At 50.3% G+C, this 14,096-nt stretch overlaps 3 protein-coding genes across 4 annotated transcripts; 1 reads left to right on the forward strand and 2 right to left on the reverse strand.

The window, feature by feature from the left end:
* The first annotated feature begins 2,952 nt into the window (after positions 1 to 2,952).
* Positions 2,953 to 8,259, forward strand: FVEG_09648 (hypothetical protein). The gene is made up of 2 exons (XM_018898690.1): positions 2,953 to 3,508; positions 3,612 to 8,259. The coding sequence occupies exon 2, from the start codon at positions 5,092 to 5,094 to the stop codon at positions 7,732 to 7,734; it is 2,643 nt and encodes an 880-aa protein (XP_018756610.1). The 5' UTR covers positions 2,953 to 3,508; positions 3,612 to 5,091; the 3' UTR covers positions 7,735 to 8,259.
* Positions 8,018 to 11,392, reverse strand: FVEG_16625 (hypothetical protein; the record flags this gene model as incomplete). The annotated part of the gene is made up of 8 exons (XM_018905868.1): positions 8,018 to 8,449; positions 8,519 to 8,694; positions 8,746 to 9,112; positions 9,212 to 9,312; positions 9,357 to 9,918; positions 9,970 to 10,704; positions 10,749 to 11,303; positions 11,378 to 11,392. 8 exons carry the CDS (start codon positions 11,390 to 11,392, stop codon positions 8,231 to 8,233), a joined length of 2,730 nt encoding a protein of 909 aa, XP_018756609.1. The 3' UTR covers positions 8,018 to 8,230.
* Positions 11,393 to 11,665: 273 nt separating this feature from the next.
* FVEG_09644 (hypothetical protein) lies at positions 11,666 to 14,029 on the reverse strand. 2 transcript variants are annotated; one of them, XM_018898688.1, is made up of 5 exons: positions 13,793 to 14,029; positions 13,306 to 13,651; positions 12,370 to 13,154; positions 12,064 to 12,260; positions 11,703 to 11,993 (listed from the first exon to the last, which is right to left on the reverse strand). In XM_018898688.1, the coding sequence occupies exons 1-5, from the start codon at positions 13,805 to 13,807 to the stop codon at positions 11,942 to 11,944; spliced, it is 1,395 nt and encodes a 464-aa protein (XP_018756607.1). In that variant the 5' UTR covers positions 13,808 to 14,029; the 3' UTR covers positions 11,703 to 11,941. The 2 variants fall into 2 exon arrangements, with proteins under 2 accessions (XP_018756608.1, XP_018756607.1); XM_018898689.1 differs by lacking the exons at positions 13,306 to 13,651; positions 13,793 to 14,029 and having other exon boundaries at positions 11,666 to 11,993; positions 12,370 to 13,279.
* Positions 14,030 to 14,096: the final 67 nt, after the last annotated feature.

Genomic DNA, 14,096 nt, shown 5'->3' on the forward strand with positions numbered 1-14,096 from the left:
AGGTAAAGAATGCGGAATGCCATCTTCTTAAATGATTCATGTCAAATGCTCAAAGCCTTGTGCTAATCTCAGCTTGTGGCGGCTCTATGATTTACCGGTGCTTGAAATTGCGACTGTTGTGCCACACAGCTGCCTGCATACTTATCAGTGAGGAAGTATCCAACGGAGCTGAGGGAGGAAAAAGCTTGACCTTGGTGCTTATCCAACTGTCATAATCTTTCTCCACGATCCGCCACGGTAAAAAAAAAAAAACACGTGGATTGACGTGGTTCTGAAGACCGAATTCGCGTATCCAACCAGGCGATTACCGTATGCTTGGTCCGAAAACCAGGTTGCTGGAGATATGAAGCCTATATGTACAAACCCATGGCGGTATATACTAGTGAGATATGGGTCTTGATTAGCCCCAACGAAACCAATTGAAAAGTGAGGTGCAACAGATCCGTCTTATATGATTGGTCATCCTGGTCAACCTGACATGTAAACGTTTTCTGTGGCTTGAGCGGATCGTCTTAAATAGGAAGGATGAACCGCTAAAGAGTGACAGAATGTACCTCAAGAATACATATCTAATTGCGATATGTTGATCAATTATGCGCCACCAGCTGCCTTTTGATGTCTTTGAGTCAGTCAAAGTGTTGAAGACTTCAACAGCTGGCAGGAAGAATAATGATCAACAAGCGGATGTATGCAGCCGGTGGCGGTGATTCGAGCTGCCACATTCCATCACTCACAAATTTAACCAATCACTCACAAACCCCTGGTGCCAGTTGGTAGCACGGTTCTTACCGTCATCCAAAAGGATGGAAAGACGCACCGATGGGCTAATCTTCAACCACTGACTGTCAAAATTGAGTAACTTTGAGGCAGTCTTTCGATTGTTGAGTTTCTTGCCGAGTCAGTGTGATACTCGGAGTGAGTTGAATGTTGCCCTATCTGCGTCAGGGACTGACTTTGATACTCAGAAGCGCGACTCATTCCCGGATGACAAGGCCCATAAACGAAGAACGGGCCGATGAAACAAAGGCTTGACTATTAAATCCGGGCCAGCGGGCATGTTTGATCGCCAGGTCCGTCTCTTCTCAGGTGGTGGTTGAAAACGCAAGGTTCTTGGCCGGGTGAAGGAGCTCAGACCGAAGGGAATAGGCGAGTCCTTTGAAGAAAGGGTACTGAAGGCCGACGGAGAATACGAGGAGAGATAGGAAACGGGGAAGTTAGACCTGGTAGTGGGACTGATGAATCAACATACGGAGCAGGGGAGGTTTTCTTCGTTGACATGGAAATCTGAGCATAGGAATAGGGTAAGTTATACAGACAGTTAAAACATTCCATGAAGTTAAATTAGCAGGTTTGCTCACATGGACATGTACCACTCTAGAGGCAGGAGTTAATCTTTAACTCTATCTACTATAGGCAGGTACTAAATTCCCGACCGATCGAATAATGGAAGGAACCATCTCAGAGACAGTGGGTTGAGCGAGAGTCGTTCTTTCACTCCCAGAATTAACCAAGCAAGCCCAAGGAAAGTCGCTAACTACCACCTACTTCACATCGGACACTGTATGAACAGAGAAAACACAGCAGGTGCTGCACGGTGAGACCCCTGTAGCACAGGCAACCTTAACTTTACCTTCCCTGTCTACAGCGTAAACCTGAGGCTCGCCTAAGTTGTATCGCGGCATGCATCCCCCCCGCCAACAACGTTATTCTCATCTTCTTCTCAACTCCTATTTGCGAATTCAAAAAAAGATACTTCCGCTTCAGCTTCAGCTGCATCTACAGCCTGCATCGCTCGCTCGCTCTCTCGCGCGCATGCGAGTGCCCGAATATGTACTGTATCAATAACACGGTGCCATAGCTCACACTAAAACCGTCTCCGAGATCGTGGTCCCTGCTGCAAAACGATAGCATGTACATATGGCACCCCTTCTACGGTAGTCAGCATCCGAAACCACAACTTGAATCTCAGCCCATACGGCCCCCGCCCCCTCGATCTTGACAAGGGCACACGCCAAAGCCTAACAGCGAATGAGGGCCTCGTCTTCATCACCCCAATTCGCGATCTGATGCTTTGCCAAGTATTCGTAGCGCATCCATTGCTATTATGCCAAACTGCGTACGGATACACAGAGAGGTTGGGGGCCATGACCAAACACGACTCGATCCATACGAGGCACTGAGCAGAGAATAACGTTTCGGCCCCGCTGCCTCCGCTGGCGGACCATCTGTTTCCACTTCAATCGGCCGTTGGTAGACGCCGCAACGAATTGCTTTAGTCTGAGGCGCGTGACAATTCCCAGCGCGAAGCGCCCCTGCCGCCACTAAAATATGAATCAGTTGTCTATGGTCCATGTCCATGTCGCCGGTTTCCTGAATTGTAGGGATTGACTTGCATACGAATCAGACTTGGCTGGACAACTAACTCATCTCGTCCCAACTCTATCCTGGCATCGAAGCACTGCCTCTGCCCTTCTGGAATTTTAGAATGCGTATGGATGTAACCAGCATACGAGGCGGGCCCGCATCTCTCCCACTTCACTTGGTCATGGACGTGGGCTTGATAGGATGTCTATAGAAAGCAAGCCACTCAAATCTCCAACGCCGGTTGCTCGCCGACTTGTGCTTTCTTACAGTATGCCCCTGCCTTCTGTTACATACAAGGCGGGTCATGGCCCGGGCAGCACTGTATGTATTGGTGATTGTACAGTCCCGCGCGGAGTGCGAAATCTTTGAACCCTTTCATGGCCCTGGACGTTAACATACATGCATTCCCTACCGAGTGCCTTGGTGTCCTAGCTGATTGATATGCTTGTATGGTACAGTTTATTTTAACCTTCATTCCTCGTGCTGACCAGATATCGAGATCCTGCCCTCTCATATAGGGCCCGGGCGAGCCACCCGTCCAACCCTTCCCTTCCCGGCGGTTCACTCGGCTCTAGCCCGAATCCCCACTGCGACCCTGACTGGGGATTCGTCATCCGCCTCCCACCCACGGCGGCGGATATAACCGTCCCATTGGCGAACACCTGGACAAGGTGGCACCTTCGGAAACCATCATGACCGAACCCATGCCCGCCCGGCAGGCCGTGTGCCCAACGGCAGCTTGCAGCCCTCTACATAAGTCGACCAGCAAACGATTCCAGTCCACCAGTTCGGCGCAAGGCCTCGAATGGGCCAAGGGCCATTGTAATCGACATGCTCGGACTGCACACAAACGCGAGAGCGACTAATTATTCTAGTTCCCGTCTACATCACCATTCTATCCCTGGCCTCAAACTGCCTATCGGCTGCTGACGCCACATATCTGGCATGACAACCATGAATCAGGAGTTAGTGAGCCTTGCGCAGCCCAGTACTGGTTGAGCTCCATAGCTCCATAGCTCCACTAGTCAAGCAGTCAGATAGTAGCCAGATACCGCTGAACCATGCCAGGCCGCACAGACGATGTGTTTCAGTTCTGAGACTACACCCTGATGTGTGCAGTCGCCTGCAAACATGTCACTATCACGTAAGTAACTCGGTTTGATCGATACATACAAACTTCGGTTCTGCTGCATATTATTGCAAGGTGTTATGTCCGGAGAATCTGGGATGGATCTGATTTATTATAGTGGTATTTTGTACTTTTAAATCAAGTCAACGTGTTTGAGACTGGAGGTTGAGATTCGGCGAATTTTCTGGGCCTCATCTACGAATACCTGACCGACCTTACTACAACAAGGCACGCCGATCTAGGCGCGGGGGTAGCACATGGCATCGCGGATAACACAAGGCAAAGATGACCGAATATCGACCGGCTTGTTTGTGCATAACATCTTCCGGAAGTACCAAGCTTTTCTCAGCACACCAGCGCCGAGAAAAGCTTGGTCCAGACGGGCATATCGGTCAGCACAGCGCCGGGAAATGGCTCACTCAGTCGTTGGTTACTGAACTTATAGTGCGCTTACTGGACCAACCAAGCTTTGAGAGCATATACTGTATAGTCCTCCTCAAGTCATGCATAGCTGAGAGCAATTGGCGCACAGGGTCTTTTTGTTGATGATCAAGTCCAAGATCTTACTACGGACCCGAGTTCTGACATCCGAGGGTGGTATTGGGTTGGTACAAGCACTTGTCTTGTTGGATCGATGGATATACTGCTAGGATCTGGGATTATGACTAGCAACATATTCCAGGATGCCCGTCTCCGCTCGAAACACATTAGCGGCCATGGCTGATCTCTCAGCAGCCCTGCTCAGCCAACTCGTCAAGGGTCCGGCCACCCCTCCCCCCCAATTTACCATCGCCTGGCCCAGATAATATTTCCGAATCTGCGTTAACGCGCGGAGAGCCCCGGATCACGGACCAGCGCCACTAACACGGTGCTGCTCCTGCTGCTCCTGTAGCTGTTGTGCCCGCCCAGGTACCTAGTGACGAGCAGCGATATACCTGCCTGCAGGCGCCTCTTCTTCCATACGGTACATTTCCTCCTTCTCTCAGCCTAGTCGCCGTGAACCAAACCTAACGACGTCAGCTCCGGCCTCGTGGCCTCGCCTTTTCTTTTCTTCTTCGCAGGCCCTTCCAGAACAACAGATTGTCCCGGGTCTCTAAGGCTGCGACTTCAACACACAGCCGACGCTCTTGAAGTCACTCGTTCTAACTCGGCCAGTACTCCGAGCCGCAGATACTCTCGCCCACCACTGGAACTTTGGGCCCCAAATAGACATTCTAAGTCTAGAAGGAGTGCTATCAGGTACAACGGTAACGGCCTAAAGCTTTGCTTAGCCGTTCCTGGTCCAAAGCATTGTAGTTTGGGAAACCCGCAATCTATTCCTAGTGTCAAACAAGTGATGAGCCGAATAACTACTTCGGAGCAAAAAGGTCTCGGGTTACACAGCTTCGCGACACTCAAGATATCCATTTCTCAAAGACGAATTCACACTGTTGATTGCGGACTAGGACACAGGCGGCAAAGATTGAAGGCTCCGTTGCAGGGTTGATTGACAAACAAACGGCATATCCTAGCTTCTTCTTTCCGGGCAAAGCGAGGAACGGGAGTTTGCCCACTTTGTACTTGACGACCTGCAGCTTTTGTTCAACAGAGTTACCTTTATGCTCGTTGACCGACGCCCCCCTAACGTTCATCCCGTTGGGGGACCCTTTGAGGCTTCCTCGACAAATCCTAGTAGAGGCTGGGCACCGAGAGGGCACCCAGCTATGTCAACACCGCAGAACGTTTATGCCCGCTCGCCCAATCTCTCAAACAGATCCTACGACTCGTCTTCAGTCTCATCTGCAACTTCCCCCAAATCTTTGTCCCAGTTTGCGCCAGGGGCCATGAGTACCAACCCACGCTTGAATGTTCCGGCAACGCCCCAACCTATTGGCATCCCCCCTTTACCTCCAGTCACTCAGGGCTTTCAACCGTACGGCCCAATGACCACATCATCCTCTCTTGGACACGATTCACTCGCTTCGAATGAATCTGTAGCCAGCACTCCGGGACCATCATCCGCCCACTTATCAGGACCAGGTGGCCAGGGACAGAAGAGAGCATACCGACAACGAAGGAAGGACCCCAGTTGTGATGCTTGTCGAGAAAGAAAGGTGAAATGTGACGCAACCGAGACGACAAGTTGCTCGGAGTGCTCGAGTCGAAATGTCAAATGTCAATTCACCAAGGAGACGAACCGGCGTATGTCGTCCATCAAACAGGTGCAGGACTTGGAGAAGCAAATGGAACGAGTGAAAAGGGAGAACAGTGGATTGCGCCGTATGCTTCAGGATCGAGAAGGGCCCATGGACCTCGATGCTGAAGGAGGTGACGAGAACAGCTTTAGCTTACCAGCCATTGGATCCGAACCGAAGCGACGAAAGAGACCAACACCAGTCCCAGAGCTAGCGAGAGCGAGGGCTAGTGTACGCGATTTCTCGAGAGGTATCTGGAAACTCCCGGCCCAGTATCGTGAACGAGCCCCTATATTCTTCGACCCCCCGAGACCAGAGTTACCTCCCAAGCACGTTGTAGACCAACTGCTGCATGCCTATTGCAACTCGTCCCACTCCATGTTTCCGATCATACATATGCCATCGTTCCGATCTACTATCAACGACCTCTACAACAGCAATGCGTCCAACAGAATGCCCCCAGCCTGGCTTTCTATGTTCTTCGCAGTCCTGGCAACTGGCAGTCTCTTCAGCCCAGCATCAGGCTCCCAGCCAAACTCCTTTTACGAACCTGCCGAATTTCTTGAGATGGCTAACAAGATGATTGACCCGTGGTCTAACGACTTTACTCTGGAACATGCCCGGGCACTAACATTAGTAACTCTCTGCCTGAACGAGATGAACTTGAAGTCAGCGGCCTGGGGATGGTTGGGTAGGGCTGTCCGTGTCTCTCAAGATCTCGGCATGCACGTTGAATCAGGGCCGTGGCCAGTGATCGAAGGAGAGATGCGACGCAGGACCTGGTGGATGATATACATACTTGACCGGACCTTGGCTACTGAGCTTAGCCGACCCGTTTTGATCGACGACGACGACTGCGACGTGTCATTGCCAGCCGGGGTTGACGATCAGTTTATCCACGAAGGAGGCATGTTGGTACCTACGGGAGCGGAACCTTTGACTCACTCTCTGCTCGCCGTCATCCATGTTGTACGGTCGTATTCGTCGCTTCTTACAGCACTGACAACCCAGTCGATATCATCAGCCCATCTTTCAACCCTTGATACCCATCTGAAGAAATGCCTGAACACCTTTCCGCCAGCATGCGACCCTGCGAGTAGTGTACCCCTTGCACCTGGCTTTCTTGCTCCGTTGGCATACCTATTCCACGCTCGTCTTCTCCTACATCGGCACCATCTCGATCCTGTGTACCCCCTCGAGGCTCGGATGGCTTCTCTTGAAAGCTGCACCCACATTGCTCTCGAAACAGTATCTCTGCTTCATCGATTGAACGGAAGCCTCTTGGCCGACAGTGCAACTACATTGTTGACCACGCACATATTTCGCTGTGCCCTATTTCTCCTCCTTACAGGCTACATAGACCCTGCAGTGACGGCTGTGAGAGCACTGGCTTCCATCGATCGACAAAGGGATATCACAATCGCATGCGGTCGTTACCTGTCGTTCTTTGTATCCGCCTTGGCAGCCAAGAGAGTTGAGTGTACAAACTACCTAGCAAGGAGTGCACCGCCGCACTTTGGTTCTTCACGGCCATCGATAGATCAAGCAGCTCTTCTACAGATGCTTTCACGCGACGAGGATTTGATTGTATACGTTTCCGCCGATCTTCAGGCATCAAATGATGCCTCGTGGCTTTGGGCAGGCCTAGAGCGAGAAGTCCATTTACACCAGTCCCCATCGCCGTTTCAGCATCCCCCATCGGCCACCAGAAACGAGTTGTTCAGCCCTGAGGCTCGTACCGGATTGGATGAAGTCGACAACAAAGATTGGGGTGGATGGGCAAGACTCGAGACGGCCATTCGTGGACTGAATGGTGTGCCAGCCACGACTCCGACCCCCTCGACGGCAACCTGGACGTTACCTCCGCCCATCAAGAGCGAGGCGCCTGGTCCAGCTGTGGAACTCCCAAGGCTAGGGGATGCATCGCGTTTCGGGTCCGAGATACCCAAGTTGGGCGAGGGAAGCACAGCGGTTAGCCCTGTGGCAGGGGGCAGCAGGACACCAAGTGGAAGCGCAACCGCCCCAACTACCAGCAAAGAGCGGTTGAGTATCGCCAATATTATATAAAGAGTTTGGTGGGGAATTATGAAAGCGATTTTTAATGTTTATTTTATGAGCCTTGTTTTCCTTGTCTAGTGCTGGAAGCTGGCTCACCTGCAAAAGTTGGAGGAACGAGGCGCATATAAACAGCCTGGTTTTGGTGCATTCTGTTTTTGACATGGCGTCCTGATATTTTGTTGCGTATAGCTGCTTCCAGGTAATATAGTATAGTACTGCTTGGGGAGAATCTGCACGAAGATACCACGCGCTGCATGAGATGAGTATAGGATATTGCATAGCACAGAGGCGCATCCGGCGTTGTTGGGACATGACCCATAGAGCTGTATACTTTCTGCAACGGTTATAATGGATACACGAATTTACCGTTTGTGTGGTAGCACAAGATGTGCGAGACAAGTTTCAGCTTGGATATCCCATCAAGACCGTTTCATTTATATTCCGGTACCAATTTTGAAGAGAAAAAGTGCGTGAGCATCGATGTGAATCAAGTATATGCCGCAACTCAGCTGGGTGCCCCTTTGCTCAATCCCAGCTTGACAACTCTCTCACGCAGCATATCTCGCATATCGCCATTATCATCCATATACTCGGTCAGGTCAAGGGCCTTCATAGCCCATTGCTGACATAGATCCTCGTCACCTCTTGCCAAGATATCAATCGCATGATTAAATGTTGTTGCGATGATCCAATCCAAGTCCTCTGCAGGAAAAGGCTTCTGCATCTGTGATAAATGTTAGCTCTCCACAAAAATGAACGCGACCAAGAATCTATAGTGATTGGAACCACTTACTTGGCTTCCTTCGCGTGCTATTTGGACCGCTTGTTCCACAACCTGGAAAGCAAGACTGTCGTCCAGGGGTAGGATAGCTTGGAACATGCATCGCATGTACTTTGCGAGTTGCTGATTATCAAATTGCTCCAGTGAGAATATCTCATTGATTATAAGCCGCATGGTTCCATATACGACTACTGGAATTAGTTTTCCGGGTGCGCTGCTAGGAACCAGTCAATACATACCGTTTCCTGAAGCTTCACTCCTTAACAAGCAGTCTCCCATTGCCTTGTACATCATCTCATCTTTGCAAATTCGAGCCTTCCTAATAATCTGACCAAGATCGTCCCAACTCTTCAAGCACACGGCACCCTCAAAGTCAAAGACAAAAAGCATTGACAGCTTGGCCAGGAGGTCGGGATATATCTGAGACTTGGGGTTGTTTCGGAAATGAGCGTCAAAAAGGGTGTCGAATTCTGAAATGTGCCGTCTTGTTTCAAGGTACTGCTGCAGCTGTTCATCTACCTTGTCCCCGGTACGAGCCTGGGAGATAAGTGCCGCCGCGACGACAAAGTGACAACGGACGGACATAAGTCGTAGATCAGTATCATCCTCCGAAGGTAGATCGGATGGGTAACAATCCACAAATGCGAGACACGCACGGAAAATGCGGATTAGATGCCACAGCCCCTAGACATGACACTTTGTCACACCGATGTTGTAAGCGTTCTTTCGAAACCAGTGCAGCTCCGATACTGTGAAGACTTTGCAACCTTGCTCATCCTTTGGCTCCAATTTGGCGTGCTCACCAGCTGTGCGTGTTAGAACACAGTCAACATTTTGAGGGAGAACTTACCCCTTTCGAAAATTCGGCAAGTTTCTTCTGCAAGTTGAGGACTTGGATCTCCTTCGTTACACTCTTGCAACTCAAGCGAGTGTATAAGCCTGATCGTGCACCTCAGAATCGATGGCAGATTGATTGTCAAAGAGCCTTCATCATCAAAGGTTTCGGCAACCGCCTTCAAAGCTTCCAGGGTCATCAGCTTATCGCCGACGAGCTGTGCATCTCTTATACATGCGTATAGTATATCTCGACACTGAGATTTCTCGGCAAATTTACCCAGGAACTCGACACATTGACGACCCAAGTCATGGTCCCAGTTCAGAAGAGAAACCCTGAACATGAGATACCTGGTGAGCGGCTCATCCTGGATACTTCTAGGCATTGAGTGAAATGCAGAAAGTGCAGCCTCTGCATCGCTACAAGAAGTAGCGCATAGCACCAGCCGCCTGCTGAACTTGCCTTGGCATACCTCGCCACTATTCGCAAAGATGGAGTGGAGCGCAACCTGGCACCAAAGCTGGGATTCTTTGTACTGCTTTTTGGAATAACTGGTATCAAGCTTCTTCCAAATGAGCTTCTATTGTCAGTTACGTGCACAAAACAGTGTTGAAGTAGTTAGACTGACAGAAAGTGCAGCAGTTGAGGCCTCAACATCACACTGACCAGCTTCTTGAACGAGCTGATTCAGTGTCTGCGTTAGATCTGCTACGCTCGCAGACGCATCTGCTTCCATCGTGCCCATCCAAACTCGCCGGACAATGGCTTTGCCTATCCAGCCCATGTTACGGGAAGGCATAAGTTTCCTGAGTAATAACTCATCCACGAGACCTATCGCTAAACGTGGACCTCTCATTCGCAGTTCGCTGATACCATGTAGAAGAAAGCCGAGCCCAGCGTCCGACAGATCGAGCGAACGTATCATGCGGCGTAGTATACTTGCGCATGCATCGGCGTTGAAGACTTCGCTTGGAGATCGTTGAAGAATCTCGAGTCTCCAATGTAGTACCACTGGCTTGTCACCGATCTCTGATTCAACATGCGACACAAGATTCTCGGCTTCTTGCAGTCCATCTTGCGATCCGGTGGCGATAAATGCCTGTATGAGTTCGTGGTGAATGGATATTCGAAGTTCCAGCCCTTCAGTTGAAAGCCTTTCTAGCGCTTGGTCATTTATGAGGTCAAGTGCACGCCGGAGCCACTTCAAAGCCATTTCATTATCGCCTCTCGACAAGAGGTCGCCCCCAATACCGTGAAACGTGTCAGCCAAATGTTCAGCAGAAGTTGGATCGAGATTGTGTAAGAGGTCGTCCGCTTTGGCGTACATGTGCTCCGCAACGTCGAGACGGCCCTGTTTCCATGACTTGACCAGTCAGCAAGTCGTCAGAGATGCTGTTTTCAACTCACCAAAGCGCATCGCATGGTCAAATACTCAGCCTCAATCTTTTGCACCTGCGCACTATCCTCAGCAGTCAAGTTGTCGATCTTCTTTAGTCGTTCGATGTAGTCCGCAGCTTTGGCCATACTCAGAAGCGCTCCATCCAGGTCCGATGATTCGACACAAACTCGTGCTAACGTGAGTGACAAGCCCATCATGTATATTATTTCTTCCAGATTATCCCTCCTCTTACCACGGCGATGCTCCCGTGCGAGAGCATGGGCGAGGAAGGCCAGGACCCGAGTGCGAACCAGCAGTTGAGTTCTAGAAGCAGACTGCAGGAGGTTGTCCCTCCTTCTCCTTTCTTTGATACATTCGTTCCATAGCTTCCTCCCAATATCCTTGAGATTCTTGGAGACTTCTATCGGAGGAGCAATGCGGTTCTCCGCAAGACTATTGGCTGTATTGATGTGATGGTTCAGGTCGGAAAGGAGGACATCGGTTGAGCTCGAGTCACATGAGGTAGGCAATTTGGAAAAGAGATCCGTGGCAAATTCTGTCCCGATACCGCGAGTCAGTAAGACCTGCCAAGCCTATTTGCTGTTCAATCCTTGCCTATGATTTCTTCGAGCTTCTTTGTGTGGTTTATAGTAGATACTTCAGCCGACGCCATGACAGGTTTGAAAAAGGGGGAAAGCAGCCGCCTTGTTGTATCGGTAGCTGTGTAGGTATTTGGAGAATAACGTGATTATCATGTATATGAACGGAAAGAATAGGTGAGGTATGTCAAGGCAAGGAATACCTCAACCCCATAAGATCCTCCTGCATTTAGAATTGAGTCATGTGAGTCTGTTGCGGAACATCTGAGAGCAGGAGCGATGTAAGTGCTCCTTCCAACTGCCCAACCAACTGCCCAAAGCCAAAAACCGGGCCCAAAAGGTCAAGAACCCCAAGAACCCGAAAGAAAATCATCACCGAGGGACTTCTCGAAAGCAAGATAATATTCAAACGGTTATCTCCTGTCTAACGTAATGCAAATGAATACATACGCTTCAAATCCTTGTATCCAAGCGCCTTTCCCAATTTCGACTATTTTCTTTTTCTTACTACTGTTTGAGTGAGGCCTTATAGCACTCTTTTGCAAGTGTGGCAACTCATGCTGTGCTTCTTCTCACGAAGCATCATATATCTACGGCATATACATATATCAATACACCCATGGTTATTGTGCTGGTGGGTCATGCGGCAAGAAATTACCAACAATCAGAGCTGGCCTATTCGAATTAGTCAGTATTGCGAGGGAGGCAGATGGAGCCAGATGGAGCCAGAGTGACGAATACGTACAGTTTGTGCTCATCTCTTCTGATCATGAACGAGAAACAACATTTCACAACTGGATGCGTTGACCCAGGGGTTGGATTCTTCAGAGAGCAGGCCGTCAAGAGGGTCTCATGCGCTGGATCGAAAGCAATCGTGCCAAACTCTTCCCAGTATCGCACCATTGATTCTTCTGTGAGGATTTCGTGCAACGCGATTTTGCCCTAGGGTAAGCGAACGTTAGCAATCCATTCATTTGCCAAACCCCCTGTGCTTTGGACTGCACCAGACTACTGTCACGAGGAGGTGTAGGCCAAGAAAAGCAAGACTTACATCTCTCAGTTGAGCTACTGACACGCCAATCAACTCTGCCATCTCCTTGTTGCCCCTGAAGATTTCACCGGTTCTTCGCCAGCAGCACGCGGGCACTGCCATGCTTGCAAACACCCGGTCGTAGTCCATGAGCTGTTTCTCAAACCACATCTCAACGTACACAAGTTCCATATCCGTCAAAGCATGTGCCTTTTCTCGAAAAGCGGGCCTGAACCGGGCGATGGTCCTTAGAATCTTTTCCCGTGACGCTGTTGTGATGTGTGAATTGAGATATGCACCCAAGCGAGAATAACCGTTGATGTAATTGAACGGCTTCAATAATCCAGCGTCGTACTTGGCCCTGAGCACACGTGCCATTCGCTCCTCTGGCGTGTCGTTGCCTGATGGGTCGGCGGCCTGTAGATAGTATTCGCGAGCCTTGTCGGCGGGCACAACGCTTCCCGGTCGTGGAATGTTCTTGCCTTCAACATTCGGAGGGGGTGGCAGCATTGATCCCTCTGTCATGTTTGACATGGTGTTTGAACCACCGGCTCCCATAGAGGTGTTGGTGTTATTTCCAAACCCGGGTAGCATCTCCGACTGGCTCTGGCTCGACCGCTTGAATGCCGGGCTCTGTTGTTCCTCTGGCGGCACACTACCGTCATCGAGTAGACTCGTATGGAGGAAATCGTTGAGAAGATTGAACTCGTGAGTGACTTCTGAGGCAATCATGTAGTTGGGGTGATAGCTGTGCATATCATGAAAATGGTTCTGAGCTGTCATCCACGCATCTTGGAAGCCCGCAACTAGTGGCGTGTCAGCGATCTCAGATCAGGAACAGATTTCTGGGCAGCCCCAACCTCAGCCCACCCAGCTCCGCTCCGCTCGTGATTAAAAATCGAAACAAGGGACAGGCCCCTCTCAGTGGAGGGCAGGACAAAGGGACACAAAACGTACATTGATTCGCATTACTGTTGCCGTTGTTCAACGCATTGCCCTGCAGGCCCGAGACCTGGCCGGGTTGCACAATGGACAGTGGGCTTCCTTGACCCAGCACTCCCCCAAAAGATTTGGAACCTCGGTGCTGCCTCGTCGTGTCAAACGCTGGGGGAGGTGGGCCCATGGTGCTAGAAATCGAGCTACGAGCCATATCGGACTGAGCGTCCGATTCATCAACTACAGAGTGCGCCTGTATGCTCTGGGTGCTCTGAACACTCTTTGCCTTCTTGGAATCGGCATCGCGAGGTTCATCGTGACAAAGATGTCCAATGTTCCGCTTAATACATCTGGTACATGGTCTCTCCTATTCATGGCGTCAGTGACTTGGTTTTGATGGTGTAGAAAGCCAGCCCCTTCCCTGAATAGCTGAACACAGCAGCTGCAGCTCAGGTGTCCTAGCATGTTATCAAGGCGAGAAGCAGGGGCCGCCTAGGATCGTACTTACAAGATCGCAAGTCATATGCTGGACGCAGGTAGAAAACAGACTGTCAGCTCCAGTTCTCTCAAAGCTCACATATGCAAAGTAATGGGTAAACTAGACGAGATTTGTCTCAAGGGCGCCATGTCCGTCGCACAATACTTCAGCTCAACAAATGAACTGGCTGCTTAGAACGCCTAAAGCAGCTCAAGGTCCAGACAGAACCAATGCGAACGCGCGTCGTTGAACTTGGGGTTGACTTACAGATCTTCGGCAATATACACAAGCTATGATGGAGCGCCGCAGCGATGTCAGCCCAATGTTCTTCTTG

This window comes from Fusarium verticillioides, chromosome 1, assembly GCF_000149555.1.
Source record: "Fusarium verticillioides 7600 chromosome 1, whole genome shotgun sequence".
Taxonomy (NCBI): domain Eukaryota; kingdom Fungi; phylum Ascomycota; class Sordariomycetes; order Hypocreales; family Nectriaceae; genus Fusarium; species Fusarium verticillioides.